The sequence below is a fragment of the Cyprinodon variegatus genome, unplaced genomic scaffold (assembly GCF_000732505.1).
Source record: "Cyprinodon variegatus isolate N-32 unplaced genomic scaffold, C_variegatus-1.0 Scaffold489, whole genome shotgun sequence".
Lineage (NCBI taxonomy): Eukaryota > Metazoa > Chordata > Actinopteri > Cyprinodontiformes > Cyprinodontidae > Cyprinodon > Cyprinodon variegatus.
In genome coordinates this window covers 385,834-401,043 of record NW_015150942.1, presented here as the reverse complement: position 1 = coordinate 401,043, position 15,210 = coordinate 385,834, and the positions used below count along the sequence as shown (strand labels likewise).

The window sequence follows — 15,210 nt, the reverse complement described above, 5'->3', positions numbered from 1 at the left end:
CCCTTCATTAAAGCCTTTGAACCAAAACATAATGCAAATGCATGAAATCCACATTTGACCCACTGAGATCCACATTCAGAGCTGCTAGCGTGGATTGCTGGATTTTTTTTTTTTAAACATTTTCCAAACAGTTTGATTTTAGGAATCACCATGATAAACAAGCAAGTGAGACAAATGGAGAGCTTTACTCTGGCGAATAAAACTGCCACGTTACATCACACAATGATCGACATAGTTATGTTCCTTAACAAGTGATAGCAAACCAACAAAAAACAAAAAAAAACAAAAAAAAGATGAACAAAAATAAGAAATGTAATAAATTATTACATTAAGGCACCTGAAATAAAGGGATTTTTGATGGATTTAGAAATGGTTTGAAAACTTTAAGGCTACAACGTTGGCATGTTCTGAATGCTTCTGTTAATTAAAAAGTTAAAAGAAAAACAATAAGAATGGGATCAACTGGGTTTTGTGAAAACAGTTTTTTAATCTAAAGCATTTCCTTTGTCTTTTTTTTTTATTGAAATCCTGAAAACTACAGGAGCAGTGGCGAAAAAAGAATGAGATCTCGGTGACAAACCATTTATAAACCCGTCAGAAATCCTTCATAGGTGGTACCTCTTTTTAAAGGTTCTCAACTGAGGGACTTTGGATATGAAATGTTATAAAACCTGCTTAAATCAACTGAAATAAATAAAAGAAATGACATTGTAAAAAAAATAAAAATAATATTAATAACAATAATAATAATAATAAAAATGTGTGACAAATATACACAGCGACTCCTTTAAGTATTTACATGTATGTACAGCGTAGTCATTTCTGCTTTGATCAAATACCTTGAATGGCGTTGCTGTGAAATTGAACTCTAATGTATAAGAATCCCTTCCAGGTCAGAGAACAAGGAGGTCAAACTGGGCAGCATGACTCGGAGCCACTACAGCTCTTAGAAAAGGCACTTGCTACCAACTCAAATACTGCAAAACTTTAAATATACAGCTTTTCAGCTGAGACAACCGAGACACAGGAGAAAAGAAATGAAAAAATAAAGTAAAATATGGAAGGCCACGTAGTAGGCACTGGGGTTTCTGTCCCCTCTCCCCCCTCCAGGCCAATGTTTTGGTAAGGCATGACAGCCACAGGTGGATCGCTGGGCAAAGCTGGAAGGTGACGGAGAAAACAGCCCATTTTCATCCAAATCCTTAGAGTGCACTGACATTTTGACAAAATCATAATAGCCTGTAAACAATCTTTTTACAGATTTTTTTTTTTCCAACTCCATTTCAAATGTTACTTAAATAGCAGAACTCATAACTGAAAAAAGGGGAGCTTCTTTTGCCTCCTGAAAAAAAAAATATATTACATTTTCAGCGCCTTCTTCTGTATGCAACGAAAAGCAACACATAAAAAGCAAAACTAAGATGTTCACTGTGCTCAAACCTCCTGAATGAGGGAAAACAAATTAAAGTAGAAATCATCTCCGGCGACAGTGACAAAAACATATAAACCAAAGTAAAGAGTGGCTTCCTAAACTCAAAGCCTTTCTTTTCTTTTCAAAAGAAGTCCCAAACATAATAGAATAGTAGCTGCCTTGCAGCCTCTCTTGCTTCTGCATTGTCCTTTCTTTTCATTTTCTTACACACAATGGTCTTTGAGCTCTTTCTGACCAGTCAAGGCGGCGCTGACATTTTTCCAGCGGTTGTCTTTAGGGCTGTAGCCTTGGGTCCGGTGTGGCGCTTTAAGAGGCGAACTGGAGCTATGCAGGGTACAGATCACCCCCCCACTGGACTGCACTGCAGTTTTAGAGTACTTATAAACAAGCTCCTTTCCTGCCTCTGCTCCACCGCACTCCTCTTCGAGCTCAAGCTCTCCCTCCGTCTCAGTCTCCTCCTCGTCACACGTCCGACAGGACGAGCCCATGAGCTTTTTGCGCTCCTGCTCGGCCTCCCTGTTGTTCTCCTTCAGCTGCTGCTGCTGCTGACGTCCCACGACGAGACGCAGCGGTTCCCACTGGTTGTTCACGTTACCGTCGGGAGCTGACTGCGAGGTCCTCTCGCGCTCTTTTCTCCGTTTCCGTGTCCACCACGCACATACGATGATGCAAAAGAGGCAGAGTAAACAGAAGAGGCAACACAAAAGAGGCACCAGGTAATCTGTGGTGGATGGGAGGAAAAACAAGAATTAAAAAAACTAAAAAGAACCTCTGATAAACACTTGGGACACCATTCATCGGTACTCACCCACTGAAGGGGGTTGAATCTGTGTTTCCACTTTGACCTCTATGACTGCCAGCATTACAGTGCTGTTATGCCTCTTGGATAAGGTGCCCACAATGGCACTGGCAGCTTCCTGGACCAGACTGTGGTCTGGGAGATTCTCAGGCTGAAAAGACTGCAACAAAACAGAATGAACAAAGTCAGGAACAAGGAGGATTCATGTGCAGGGCATCATGACGCAAAAACAAACTCCTACATTCATCCTACAATAAACACAGGAGAAATATTCCAAGTGTTGAAGGCAGAGTCATCCCCAGTAAGCAATTTGATCTTAATAAAAAAAATAAAAATAACTGCTAAATGTCTGAGACAAAAATAGCTTTAAATGAACTGTAGTTTTAAGTTTTTTTTTTTAATTAAAGAGGTTAATGATTTCATAAAGAGGTGGAAACCAACAATTACTGCAACTCGTCTCAGCTAATTTAATCTCTGTTGCAACAGAACAATTTTAACATGAAATCTTAAAAATCCCAAAGTTATTTTTTCCTTTCTTTTTTTTTCTTTTACATACTCCAATAATCCCAGAGGGAAATTGCTTCTCTGCATTTAACCCATCCCCTTGGTAAGCAGTGAGCTGCCATTGTGAGGCGCCCGGGGAGCAGTGCGGGGTTAAGGGTCTTGCTCAGGGACCCAGAGGGGCAGTCTGTGGAAGTGGGGGATCGAACACACAACCTCAGGATTCAAAGCCCTATGCCCTAACCACTAGGCCTCCACTCCCCCAATTATTGCTTAGAGGAGAGAGAAAAAATGTACCTTTCAAATAAGGAATGAAATAAGTTCTTCAAGAACTGATAAATGGTTCTGTTTTCAGATAAATGCAATTTTCCTTGGATATCGTGGCGATACTAAAGAGCTCCTAAATGGTTTCTCTCTCTATGCAGGCAGAGGATCATACTGATGCTGGACCTACATAAAAATCACCTTATGGCCATACTGATTAAACAAGACAGCAGTGGGAAATTCCAATAAATGTAAGTATTTTGTGGGATTATAATGAGGACTTTTATTTTCCCAGAACAATCCAGAATTTTTTTTTAACCATACATGCTGGTTTTGGCAATTCAAAAAGCTTGTCTTAGTAAATTTAGCAGCTATTCTATAAAGTCTCACCAATCCACAAATTGACCCAAAATGGAGTCCAACTGTTCAACAGATTTAATTCAATAAGTAACATTACATTTTCTTTAAAAATGTACATAAAATTGACATTTCTTTGAAACAAAAATGACAAACCTACAACACCCTTGGATAAAACATTTATGCAGAATATTTAATATTTGTTCTGGTTGAGTAATTCACTTACAATAGCCACCTCGACAGCATCCGGATTTGAATGGGAAAGATCGCACAAAAGGAGGAGGGAGTGGTCTTTAGCTAGGCTTCTGGTATCGGGAAGATACCTCAGTTCAAAGCAAATGTTCTCCACTGTGATCCCCTGCATATACACAAGCAAACACATGCATTGACTTCTCAGTAACCCAACAAATTTCAGGAGAACTGGGAATCACAGGCCGCTACAAGAAAACTGATACGTGAGCGATGACTCACCGGTGGTACTTTGTCTCTGTTGAACACAAGAGTTATGCGGCCACAGCTGTTGTCCAAATGGCCGCTGTTTGGCTGGCACTTGGTGGTTGCTTGGGGAGGCGGGGGTCCAGCCATTGAACAAACCCCCCACTGATCGCAAGGGTGGGAGAAGCAGGTGTAGAAGCTGTGCTCCAGACACTCCTGTCCAGCTGGGCAGGACCTCTGCCCCTTTTCCTGGTCTGATGGCGCGAGGTGGCAGGGCCGGCGACCACACAGCACCTGGGGTCATAGGGTCAAAATTAAGAACTGTTCTTGTTGAGCTGCTTGCTTTCTTGACTATGCATGAAGTGGCCTGAAGAAAACCCATCTGGAAAAAGCTATCAGCAGAGTGTGTGACGGCCTGCTTACCTTTGTGCAGTGCACTTTGCCATTAATGCAGTGACAGTCGTTGCACTCCTCTTCCCAGTGGCTGCCATGAGGAAACTGCAGCCCAGCATAGTGGCAAGTCTTTCCAATGCCTATGACTACAAATAAGCCGAAGTGGACAATTGTCATTTAGTAATCAGTTTTTTATATATATATATATATTTTTTATTTTTATTTTTTTCATTATTAGTCAACACTAATATCAAGAATAAAGATGATTACATTCTTGGCATCTGGCTCCTGATCTTCCACGAGGACAAATGCATCGGAAGCCATTGATCTCATCCACACAGGTTGCTCCATAGGCACAGGGAGAAGACTGGCACTCGTCTATGTCTATGTAAAGAAAGAGTAGCAGAAAAAAACATTTTAAAGTGATACACTGCAAAAAATGTAAATCTAAATAAGTAATTTTGTCCAAAAATAAGTGCAAGTGCATAAGTTTCTTGAACTAAGGTGGTAATTGAGACAGTTTGCCAATAGAACGAGACAATTTACATTTAAAATAAGAAAAAAACATGACATTGTCTTATTTTAAGTACATGTTATCTAGTTTTCTTATTTTCAGAATAAAAATACTCATTCCATTGGCAAATAATGTTATTTACCTACTCTAATTAAGGGTAAATACACTAAATTTAAGACATTATTACTTATTTCTGGATCTTTTTTGCACTGTATTTAGGTAAGAAGCATTTTTTTAGAACTGCAAGGCTCTTGATTTATAGAACCATCTGAACTCTAGCTTTCACCTACGCTGATGAAATATGGATTATAGCCGTCAACAAGATCCAGAATCTAATCAGTTTGTCAATCTGTGATGCGACTGATAGATGCCTTGGGAGTTGCTTTGGACTGGGATGTTTTCCTCCTGGACCTGTTGTCCTTGTGACCCGATGTGGGATAAGCTGCTGAATCCAATCGGATTGTGTCAATCACGGTTTGGTAGATCAATGCGTGAAATATTAGAAAGATTCTAACTTCTGGGCGCCTTCAAATCTGTTGGATTCTTTGGTGTCTGTTGTCCATATTATCATGATCTCAATATGGATGAGAGATCTCATATTCAAGCTTAGACAACAAAGGTGAAGACTATCCGTTCCGAACAAAGGAAGAGAAAAAGAGTTTCAGGGTCACTGGGTGATTTGTCCTCTGTGTGTGAAAGTCTGACCGTGTGAGTATGGAGGAGGGATGACCTCTGACCCCTAAGGTGTCAAAGAACGCAGAAAGAGGCTAGAGAGCTTGCTTTTAGCTGTCAATGTGTCAGTTTAAATTTGGCCTTTACCTTTCCACAATCCGCCTCCTTTAATCCATCTTAATACTCAGCGGTACTTTTCTTAAATGAATTCAAGGTCTCATATTTTACTCACTTATTCTGCAGTCTGGCCCAGCAAACCCAGGGGCGCACTCACAGCGAAACCAGTTTATTCCATCTACACAGATCCCGCCGTTGTAACTGTGAGAGGAAAGAAACGCATGATTAGATTAAGCTGGACATCCTTTCCAGCTGTGGCAGAGTACAGGGAGTGTGTATGTGTGTGTGTAGGTTGTGCGGGTCAAAAAAACTCAATTCAGCTCATCAATACAAGCCTCCACCTTTCAGATGCTAATAGGCGTGTCCAGTCCCTCCCCTCATCGTGCCTTCCTTGCAACCACCTCAAAGCTGAGCTCCCCCCAGGTCGCACAGGAAGAATAGACCCCTACAACTCATCTTTGCCACTCAACCCCCAACCTTAACCCCAACACCCCCCACCTGCATTCACCACAGGGTTGGTGGGACTCTTATCCAATCCTTAAAAAAAAAAAAAAAAAAAAAATCAAACTTTAAAAATGGGCTCTTTTTGGCATCAAGACAATTATTCTTATTGCCACATTGCCAGACAGGACACTGTTCTTAAAAAAAAAAAAAAAAAAAAACTCCCACCTCTCACTGTCCTATTCATTATATCAGAGCACACCTCCCCTCTCCTCTTTGAGGCTCAATTTAAAGGCAGGTTCTGTTGGTCATTAAAGGCCCACCACCCCTGCAGCCAACCTCGCCTGTGAAGTGTTCAAACGATGAAGGGAGGCAGGAAGAAGTGAATAGAGGAGTGTAAGCGTACAACAATCGTTATTACATACCATGGATGAGGATTACAGTCGTCTATGTCTGTTGAAGAGAGAAAAAAAAACAAAAAAACGAGTCATTTCCTGCATTCAATTTAAAGGATTTCTAATAAACCCACCCAGGGTGGAATTGGGCTAATTAAAACTGACAATGCATATTTCTGCACACAGGATTAAGTACAACAAATCTTTTTGAAGCATCCGATTTCAATGAGTTGCAAACTGTGCGAAATTTTGGTCCAAACTTGCAGACATAAATAGTTAATCCTGTTTTGGCCACAAGTAAATCTATGACCTTTAAAGTCTTGAACAGATGTACGTCTTACAAGAGAAATGAGTTTGTGTGATTAGCAAGCTGTGAGTCATAAACACAAAGTCTTTTCACAGTGGATGAAACATTCCCAGTATTAGCAGGTGGCTTTAAGAGCGACTCTCTTCAGTGCGGAAGTATTTACTGAGTAATGACTGAAAGTTTGCCATTTTCAGTGTCCCTGAGGCGTCTAAATGAACAAAGGCTGTAAGAACAGAACATCAGGTGTCAGAGACAATTTGGAAACTAAATAGAAAGCTGAAAGTGTTCCAGTGAAGTTGTCCATGAAAGCATTTTTTTTATTCCACCTGGAGCATTCTAGATTATTACATTTAGCTAATCTGACGGGATCTAATCATCCGTATTAATCTAATCTTTTTAGGTTTGTTTTGGATATATTCAATTCTGTTTGTGTGAGAGCTGCGTCACAAAGACTGCTCAGCTTCTTAAACCCACATTATGTCACCTCTTGCTTTTTAAAAAAAATAATTATTGATCAAATGCAACATAAAAGTTCTTTAAGCTTCATAGAAGTTGAAATCGCTAGACAGTTAAATAGTCAAACTCTTAAATATCAACTTTGATAAAGGTTCATTTTTCAGAAAGGTCTTGCAGAAATAACTGAAATCCTTGCGTTTTGGGCCCTTCGACATTTTTAGTCGAGAAAAGGTTTTAGACCAACAAAGTGTCTTGTAAAACAGAAAAATAATACTTAAAAATGAAAAAACTACAGTGCGTCTTCTTCTCATTGCATTAAAATCTAAGCATAGATACTAACTTTGTCCACAGGTGGGGCCCTCCCAGCCCTCTTTGCAGATACAGGAGAACGTGTCTCCTCCTCCCACGCACGTCCCACCGTTAGAACAAGGACTGGAGGCACAAGTGCTGTTTTTGGCTGCAGAAAGTGGGAGGAGGGGGAAAAAAAAATTACAGAGGTGCACACAAGCATCAACACATAAGATTTCACTGGAAATCAGAGGTAACAATCTTTAAGAGCTGGCAAGAAAAGGCAGTACAGAACATACTCCGGTAATTACAGGCAACCACTGAAAATCAGGAAAATAGTGGAATGAGTAAAGCGTTTGAATCATAATCTGAATTTCCGTGCCATTAACTTTGACATAAATTTCAGCAGATTTTGTCTCCATAAAACACATACATTTTGCATTCTTTAAAGTAGCAGCAGGAAACGCCTCACCTGTGTTGCATGTGTTTCCCTCCCAGCCAGGCGGGCAGGAACAGCGGAAGGTGTCTCCGTGGTCGTAGCAGGTGCCTCCATTACTGCAGGTGGTTTCATCACACTGACTCTCACCTGATTAGAAAACCCAAAAACTATCCATTAACCTTCCACAAATCACAACGTGAACACCTTCCCATCCCTCTGTAGGTTACATTATCAGCTGCGCTACAGCATATCGATTAACGGCAAGATGCCAAACTTTTTTGGCCTTAAAGACTTCAAACAAAGCAAAAGGTTAACAATCAATGGAACACATTTCTATACTACCATGTAAGTTTGGAAGATGCAAATACTGAAAGATGTAAGGAAGGAAACATTTGGTGGCCAAATGAATGAATCAGTGATGTTTGAACAGACAGACAAATGGCCGTTTAATGGACAGATGAAAGAATGGATGAATGAATAGACTGATATAGAGCTACTGATCTATAATCCAATTGTTGGTGGACAGATGCGTTGTATGGATCGACAAATTTACGAACAAAAAATTATCAGTAGATAATGGACAAATGGACCTTAGATAGAGGGAAGAATGAACTGACGGTTGGATGAATGCGTGGTGAAAAGAAGTGATTGTTGTACAGAGACTGATAAACGGAAAGACAGATGGATGGGCGTTACGTATATTGCAATTTTTTTTTTTTTGCAGGAAAAAAAGGATATTAAATAGAAATAAATGAAAACATTTCCTTTCCTTTTTTTGTATATTTTTCACACAGAATTTGTAGACACCTAATTTACTGTGGGGCTCCTTAGTTGAACAATCAGCTCATAGGCTTGAATTCAGTTCCAAGCCCTAAAAGCTTCCTGTTAGATAACGAATTGAGACCGAAGAGCCTGGGCCGACCCTTTGGCATCCCGTTAAAATGTGGCTAAAGGTTTCTGCTCCTGACGGGACCTTCCACAGAGCCCAGACCAATTCCTCGCTCCAACAGAGTAAATCTGGTCTTTATTTTGGTAGTATTTAACCTATAGTTTAATGTCCTGGTAACCACCATATTGCATCAATTCATTTTTTAATACATAAGAATTAAACCAGTGTGCATTCTTAAATTCCTTATAGAAAACAGCTGAATTCTTTGTCCATTACATGCAAATATAAGCGGATTGACATAAACCCCTATTTCAACAAGAGGGGAATCCAACTTACGGGAATGACAGGTCTTGCCCTTCCAATCGCCGCTGCATTCGCAGTAGAAGTCATTGACCAAGTCAATGCAGCGTCCGCCATTTTTACAAGGGTTGTGTCTGCACTCGTCGACATCTGAGGAAGGAGAAAGATGACTCATTCTTCCATTCAATAACACCCTAATTCTAACCCATACAAAGAGATTAGGTGCAGAGCAGCTAGGTGCTCCACCCAAGGTGCGATTTTCTCTTGTATGAAAACTGCTGAGATTTTCCAAACAGAAAACAAACTCACTAAGGTCACAGAGCTGACCCTCCCAGCCGTCCGGGCAGAAGCACTGAAAGGAGTTTAATCCATCTATGCAGGTGCCACCATTATTACAAGGGTTGCTGATGCAGTCGTTGATATCTGAAATAAAAAGATTTATTCGTATCAGTTTGGTAATGATGGGAGAAAATATTCTTTAAAAGTTTATAGTTTTGTTTGATTCTAATTCAGTTATCCAAGATATTTCAAAAGCATAACCAGGCTGTGCATACTTTCATGACAGTAGTCGCCACTAAAACCCGGATCACAGATGCAGGTGAAGTTGCCGGTGGGCTGGCTAATGCAGCGTCCACGCGGGCCGCAGACGTTGGACGAAACATGCTGTACTCCCTCTGAGTCGTTGGAGGGTACTGCTACAATGCAGCTGTCTATTACTGTAAAGGAGAAAGCAAAACACTCATTAGATTTTTTTAATTTAACTTGGTAAGTTTTTCAGGATTATTTCATGGTGGCGTGGTTCTCAGGTCACCTTGACATGTTGCAGTTTGGCATGTCTCCTTCAGATGTTCGCATGTTTTTCCCTGGTAGCCTTCAGGACAGGCGCAGTAGAAGTCCTGGTCCATGCTGTGGCATGTGGCCCCATTCTCACAGGGCTTTGAATCACAGGCATCAGAGAGGGGCCGGTGAGAGATCTATAGAAAAGAACCATATGTTCTGTTACATCATAGAGATAACCCCTCCCCCCAAAAAACATCCCTAAATGTTAAAAAGGTTACAGTAACATGATAAATTACATCCAGAAATATTTAGACCAAGCTTTTACTGACTGTGTACAAATAATACAGATTAATATTTGACAGGACTCAATAAATAGAAACCACAAAAAAGTATTTCTGTGTTTAAATCTTAAAAAACACCATCGGTTATTCCCGTTGTGTTTTTTTTATCTTTCTATTTCCGGTGCAAACACCAAATAAAACTAAACTTGAATGCTAGAAAAAAATAATTTCCAGCAATTCTTACAAACATAGTTCGACTCATCCAAAAACCTAGGCGAGAAAAAGGTGAGAGTAAAGGCAAAATTTATTTTAAAAAATAAAATAAAAAAAAATTACAGGTTGACTTTCATTTTAAAATGTTGTTCACACAAAACTAAAGCAGTAAAATTGAATGTCTCATCACCTCAAAGTGCTCAAGACAGAAGATAGATGACAGGAAAATTGATTCATAACAGTCGGCAAAGTTTGTGACAAAAATCGATGCAAAATTGACGATACAAAAGAAACTTTATGCTGAGTAGACTGTAATGAAATAGCTTCAGTGTGTGAGTGTTTACGTGAATGGGGGAATGATTGAATGTAGTGTAGAGCGCTCTGGTCAAGTCCTCTGACTTGAAAAAGCACTATACAAGTACAGGCCATTTACCATTCTGCATAATTAAAACAATCTGTTGCATAAGATTAAATTCATTAGACGTATTCTAACAAACCCTGGGTCAGAAATCAAACCTTCATTAAAAGAAAAGGGTATTCATATTCTCATTTGAATCTGGATAAGTTCATTGAAGGAGTTAAGGTTGTGGCTTTAGGGAAGCCTTTATAAGCTATACGGTTACTGACTTTATATATATCAAACCAGTTTTAAAGCATTTCTACTGGTGAAACCCCAAACTCTGGCGTTAAACCCTAAAGTTTGAAAATCTAGAAAGTAGTACCACCGTCTACTAAACAGACCCCAACCATGATGCTGCCAACACCGTGCTTGACAGATGGTACAATGTTCTTAGGTATACGAGCCTCATATAGGCCTATTCCTATTTCTTTTAACAGCTATAGGACACTGGCTTTATAATTTCAGCCCTTTAGGTTACTTTAATACTCCCAAGAGGGTTTGCCGTCACACAGAAGGGAGATTTGCAGCTAGCGTTAAGAGCTTTTCCACACAACTGGATGGAGTCTGGACAAGCAAACTTTTAAGATTAAAACAATGAAATCCTGGAAAAATCTACCTGCTTGTGGTTGGAAAATCTAAATAAAAACAGCAAATGTGGTTAAAAATTTTTGATTTTTAGCTAGATCTTTCAGCCCTGTTCAACAGAGATGGGAAGTAACGAAGTACAAATACTTCATTACTGTCCTCAATTAGATATTTCAGATATTTTTACTTTACTGCTTATTTTTATGGCGACTTTTTACTTCTACTCCTTACATTTTTACACAAATATCTGTACTTTCTACTCCTTACATTTAAAAAAATTGTCTCGTTACTTTAGTTTTGAATCATTTCAATGGAGTTACCGTTATTATTTTTCACGTCATCAATACCAAATTCAATCTAATTGGATGGGAATCTACGTTGCATTTGATGCACCACTACAAGATGAATCGACAGATTCGGCGGTATTCATTCGCGGAAAATCATTGCAGCTTGGTGGCGGTGGCGTTAGCATAGTAGTATGGACGACGAGATGATTGAAAATGAACACAACGGAGATCTAGTCCTATTGGCAGACATCCATTTAAAATGTAGGCAACGGCATGAAAAAAGTGGTTTTTACTTTTACTTTTATACTTTAAGTAAATTTACAAGCCTGTACTTGGTTACTTTTACTTGAGTAAAGAAGTTTAATCAGTACTTCCACTTTTACCAGAGTATTTTTTAACACAAGTATCTATACTTTTACTCAAGTACGGGAAGTGAATACTTTTGCCATCTCTGCTGTTCAAACCCAACATATCGCCTTTCTTCCAAGTGTCACAGTTTGAGTCAGATGCATGAATCCCAGACATTATTTTATGTTAAAACAAGAAGATGATTTTAAAAACATTTCAAAATAAATAAAGCAAACATCGTGGTCTCAATCCAGCACTGTTGTGCTGCACAAAGTAAAGGTAAGCAAAAAATTAGGCCTTAGGAAACATTCAAAAAGCTCATCAAGGGAATGCATGCATTTGGTTCTCTAACCTTACAAGACTGTTTCAGGAAAAAAAAAAATCTTTCTTAGAGAGAAGAATCTTCTCTCAGAGAGAGAGAGGGAGAAGAGAGTAGGCAAAGAGAACGATTATTTCCAGAGAAAGCTGGGGAAAAACTGGTCCATCCACAGAGCGACGGTGAATAATAATAGAGATAAATCATAGCAGCTAGAGGCCAACTGACTTATTATTTAAAATGGGGAGTTTAGAGAGAAAAATCTCTTCGCTTATATAAACAGAAGCCTACTGTGCATAAACTTTGGGTCGGACCTTACTGCCATTTAAGGTGGTAAAAGAGAGGTTAGTAGGGCCACAGGGTGGTCGAATTTGTGGCCATATGGTTTATTTTACAGAGACTGTCAAATGTAATTATGTCCTGCCTGCCAAGTTTGTAGTGTGTTGTCAGATCATGTCCGAGTGTGCGGATAAATCATAACTAGACCACTAGACTGTTTAAGAAAAAAAATATTTTGTTTAAGGTGGTACTTATATGTTAGATTTAATTTAAAAAATGGCTTGATATTACACTGAACTAAGTCATTAGATCAAATAAATCTGCGGACCTCTGCCGTTTCATGACTTCAATCAGTCCAGTAGGTTGTTTCGTTTGTTTCAAAGAGAGTTTTTTTCCGATTTGGAGACATTTCTAAATGTTATTCAAACACACATTAATAAAATGAAACTAAAACACAGTAAGATTATTCAGGGCTTAAGAATGTCTTTGCTTCTTCTACCTGGATCAGCACAGGGCTTGGGCAAAAACTGTTACACAATCAAATTTCTAATGACCTGACATGAGATACTAATCAGAGAAATATGATGCTGCGGGGCATCGTAGTTTTGGCACGACAGGACAGGAATGTACATCATGCCATAGCAAGCATCGCAGTTCTGGAGGCGCGGGCAGAACTCCAGCATCTCCTCATTGAGGGAGGCTCACATTTATAGTAGAGATGCTAAATCCAGATTGGCTAAACACCAGCAATGTCCTCCATTCAGGGTCCCAGAGATGTACCAAAGTGTCAGCTTTCTTGCTGATAACCTACATTTAGACACAGTTTGTGTATAAAAAGGTGTCATAAGGGACCAGCCGAGGCTGTATGAAAAGAGTCAAGTAGGAAAAAAGCAGGCTTGGCTTGCAATGTTGGGGATGGATTACATTACACAACCAGTAAAGATCACAGCAGCCATTTGGCATGTTGGGTCAGATGACTGTTTAATGCTGAAACAGTTTGTAGTTTTTCTCCACTGTATGACAAACTCTTAAAAGACGACGTGAAATCAGCTGCAGTTCCATAAAGAAAAATGCTAAAGTAAAATAAAAAAAAATAAAAAAGTCTTCCATGTGGCATTAACTTTCACTTTCTACTTCAGACTATTAAAACTGGTTTACTGTGCAGATTTTAAAATCAATAACCTCCTGGTTTTGTTGGCTTTTATCTTTTGTTCCTGAACAAAAGAAAAAAGCATGCATAAAATGAATATACACTCTGCTGAGCACTATTTAAGGAACCCACTATCTTTTTATAATTCAAAAGATTAAGATCAGAATAAGGAAAATCTAATAAAACTAGTCTGTCACGTGGCAACAGATGCCCACAAAAAAACAAGCATGCACACAAACACACTCACAACTAAGGACAATATAGAGAAGCCAATTAAACCAACACTCATGAATTTGGACTGTGGAAGGAAGCCAGAGTACCCGGAGAGAACCCCTTCATGTACAGTGATAACATGCAAACTCTATGCAGAAAGACCCAGGGGCAGCAATTGAACCCAGAACAAAAATAAAAAACATTGAATCTGCTCCCATTTCTTTCTCTAAAACTGGAATAAAGTTTTATAAATGTTAAAACATGTTTAACACCTATTCGGTATATATAATATTCTATAATTATGCAGGTTAATTTTTACCTGTCCTATAATGAAGTTGAATTGCAACAGAAACTGAGACATATGACAATGTCAGTGTCCTAATGAGGTTTTCTTCCACTACCAATGAATCATCAGTCATCATTTACCATAAAGTGTCCGATATGCTGCTACAAAAACTGTCAGGATGCTAGCTAGTCCAAAAGACATTGAGAGTCTTAAGCTTAATCAACAACTCAGCTTGGGAACAACTTCCATTATTACTTCAAAATAAGAGTCCCATGTATGCAATTTGATATTCAGGATTTTTGATGGTAGAATAAAGTTTCATCTCAGTTGATCTCACAAAATAAACCAAATGTTTGTTCCCAGATTAAGAATAATTATTTGTAAATTTTTAATATGGTTTGTGAAACTTAAAATTATACTTTGGAGGAATAAAACTTTCTTCAAGGGTTTCAAAGTGGTTCTAGTAAACAGTTTAAATCTTCTCCCTTTTTTTACATTTTTTACCCCATTTTGTTGTACAGTAATTATGTCTGGACTTATCATAATGCCTTGTGAAAATCAGACCTGCAGAGAGGGAAGGAAAATGCTTCAAATGGTGCAGACCTGTTCTCGAAAAAGCCGCCATTAGCCACAGAAAAAGGGAACAACCAGAAACTCAGTGTCAGAGGGTCTTGCAACACAGCGGTAAGATACTATTTGCATAGAAACGAATGAAAGTTTGTTGCATGGGTCTCACCTCACACAGCTGGCCACCAAACTCCGGTGGGCATTCGCAAACGAAGCCGTCCAACACCACGTGGCACTGGCCGCCGTTCTGGCACGGTCTACTGTCACATTTATTTCTCTGGAGTTCACAGTGATTGCCAACAAAACCAGGAGGACACTGGCAGAGGTAACCCCTTGGACCCTTCTAAAAAACACAAGAAGTTCAAAGGTATAAAATATCTTTGCAAAGTTGTTTTATTTCTGGTTTAAAAAAAATATTTATATCCATACCTTACAGGTTCCTCCATTCTGGCACCGACCTTGGCAGAGGTGCACGTCTAAAACGAAGGCAGATAAATAAGTTTAGA

The 15,210-nt window shown here is 39.2% G+C and overlaps 1 protein-coding gene across 1 annotated transcript in view; it reads right to left on the bottom strand.

Annotated features, from left to right (window-relative positions):
* Window positions 1-519: 519 nt before the first annotated feature.
* jag2 (jagged 2) overlaps window positions 520-15,210 on the bottom strand; it is a 37,107-nt gene continuing 22,416 nt past the window's right edge. The window contains exons 10-25 of the mRNA XM_015390228.1: window positions 15,134-15,180; window positions 14,874-15,047; window positions 9,811-9,973; window positions 9,554-9,715; window positions 9,309-9,422; window positions 9,036-9,149; window positions 7,844-7,957; window positions 7,424-7,540; window positions 6,351-6,378; window positions 5,600-5,685; window positions 4,452-4,565; window positions 4,212-4,327; window positions 3,825-4,082; window positions 3,580-3,711; window positions 2,241-2,391; window positions 520-2,153 (exon numbers count right to left, since the gene is read on the bottom strand). Coding sequence (XP_015245714.1) covers window positions 1,636-2,153; window positions 2,241-2,391; window positions 3,580-3,711; window positions 3,825-4,082; window positions 4,212-4,327; window positions 4,452-4,565; window positions 5,600-5,685; window positions 6,351-6,378; window positions 7,424-7,540; window positions 7,844-7,957; window positions 9,036-9,149; window positions 9,309-9,422; window positions 9,554-9,715; window positions 9,811-9,973; window positions 14,874-15,047; window positions 15,134-15,180 — 2,408 coding nt within the window. The 3' untranslated portion in view covers window positions 520-1,635. The remainder of the gene's footprint in view (window positions 2,154-2,240; window positions 2,392-3,579; window positions 3,712-3,824; window positions 4,083-4,211; window positions 4,328-4,451; window positions 4,566-5,599; window positions 5,686-6,350; window positions 6,379-7,423; window positions 7,541-7,843; window positions 7,958-9,035; window positions 9,150-9,308; window positions 9,423-9,553; window positions 9,716-9,810; window positions 9,974-14,873; window positions 15,048-15,133; window positions 15,181-15,210) is intronic.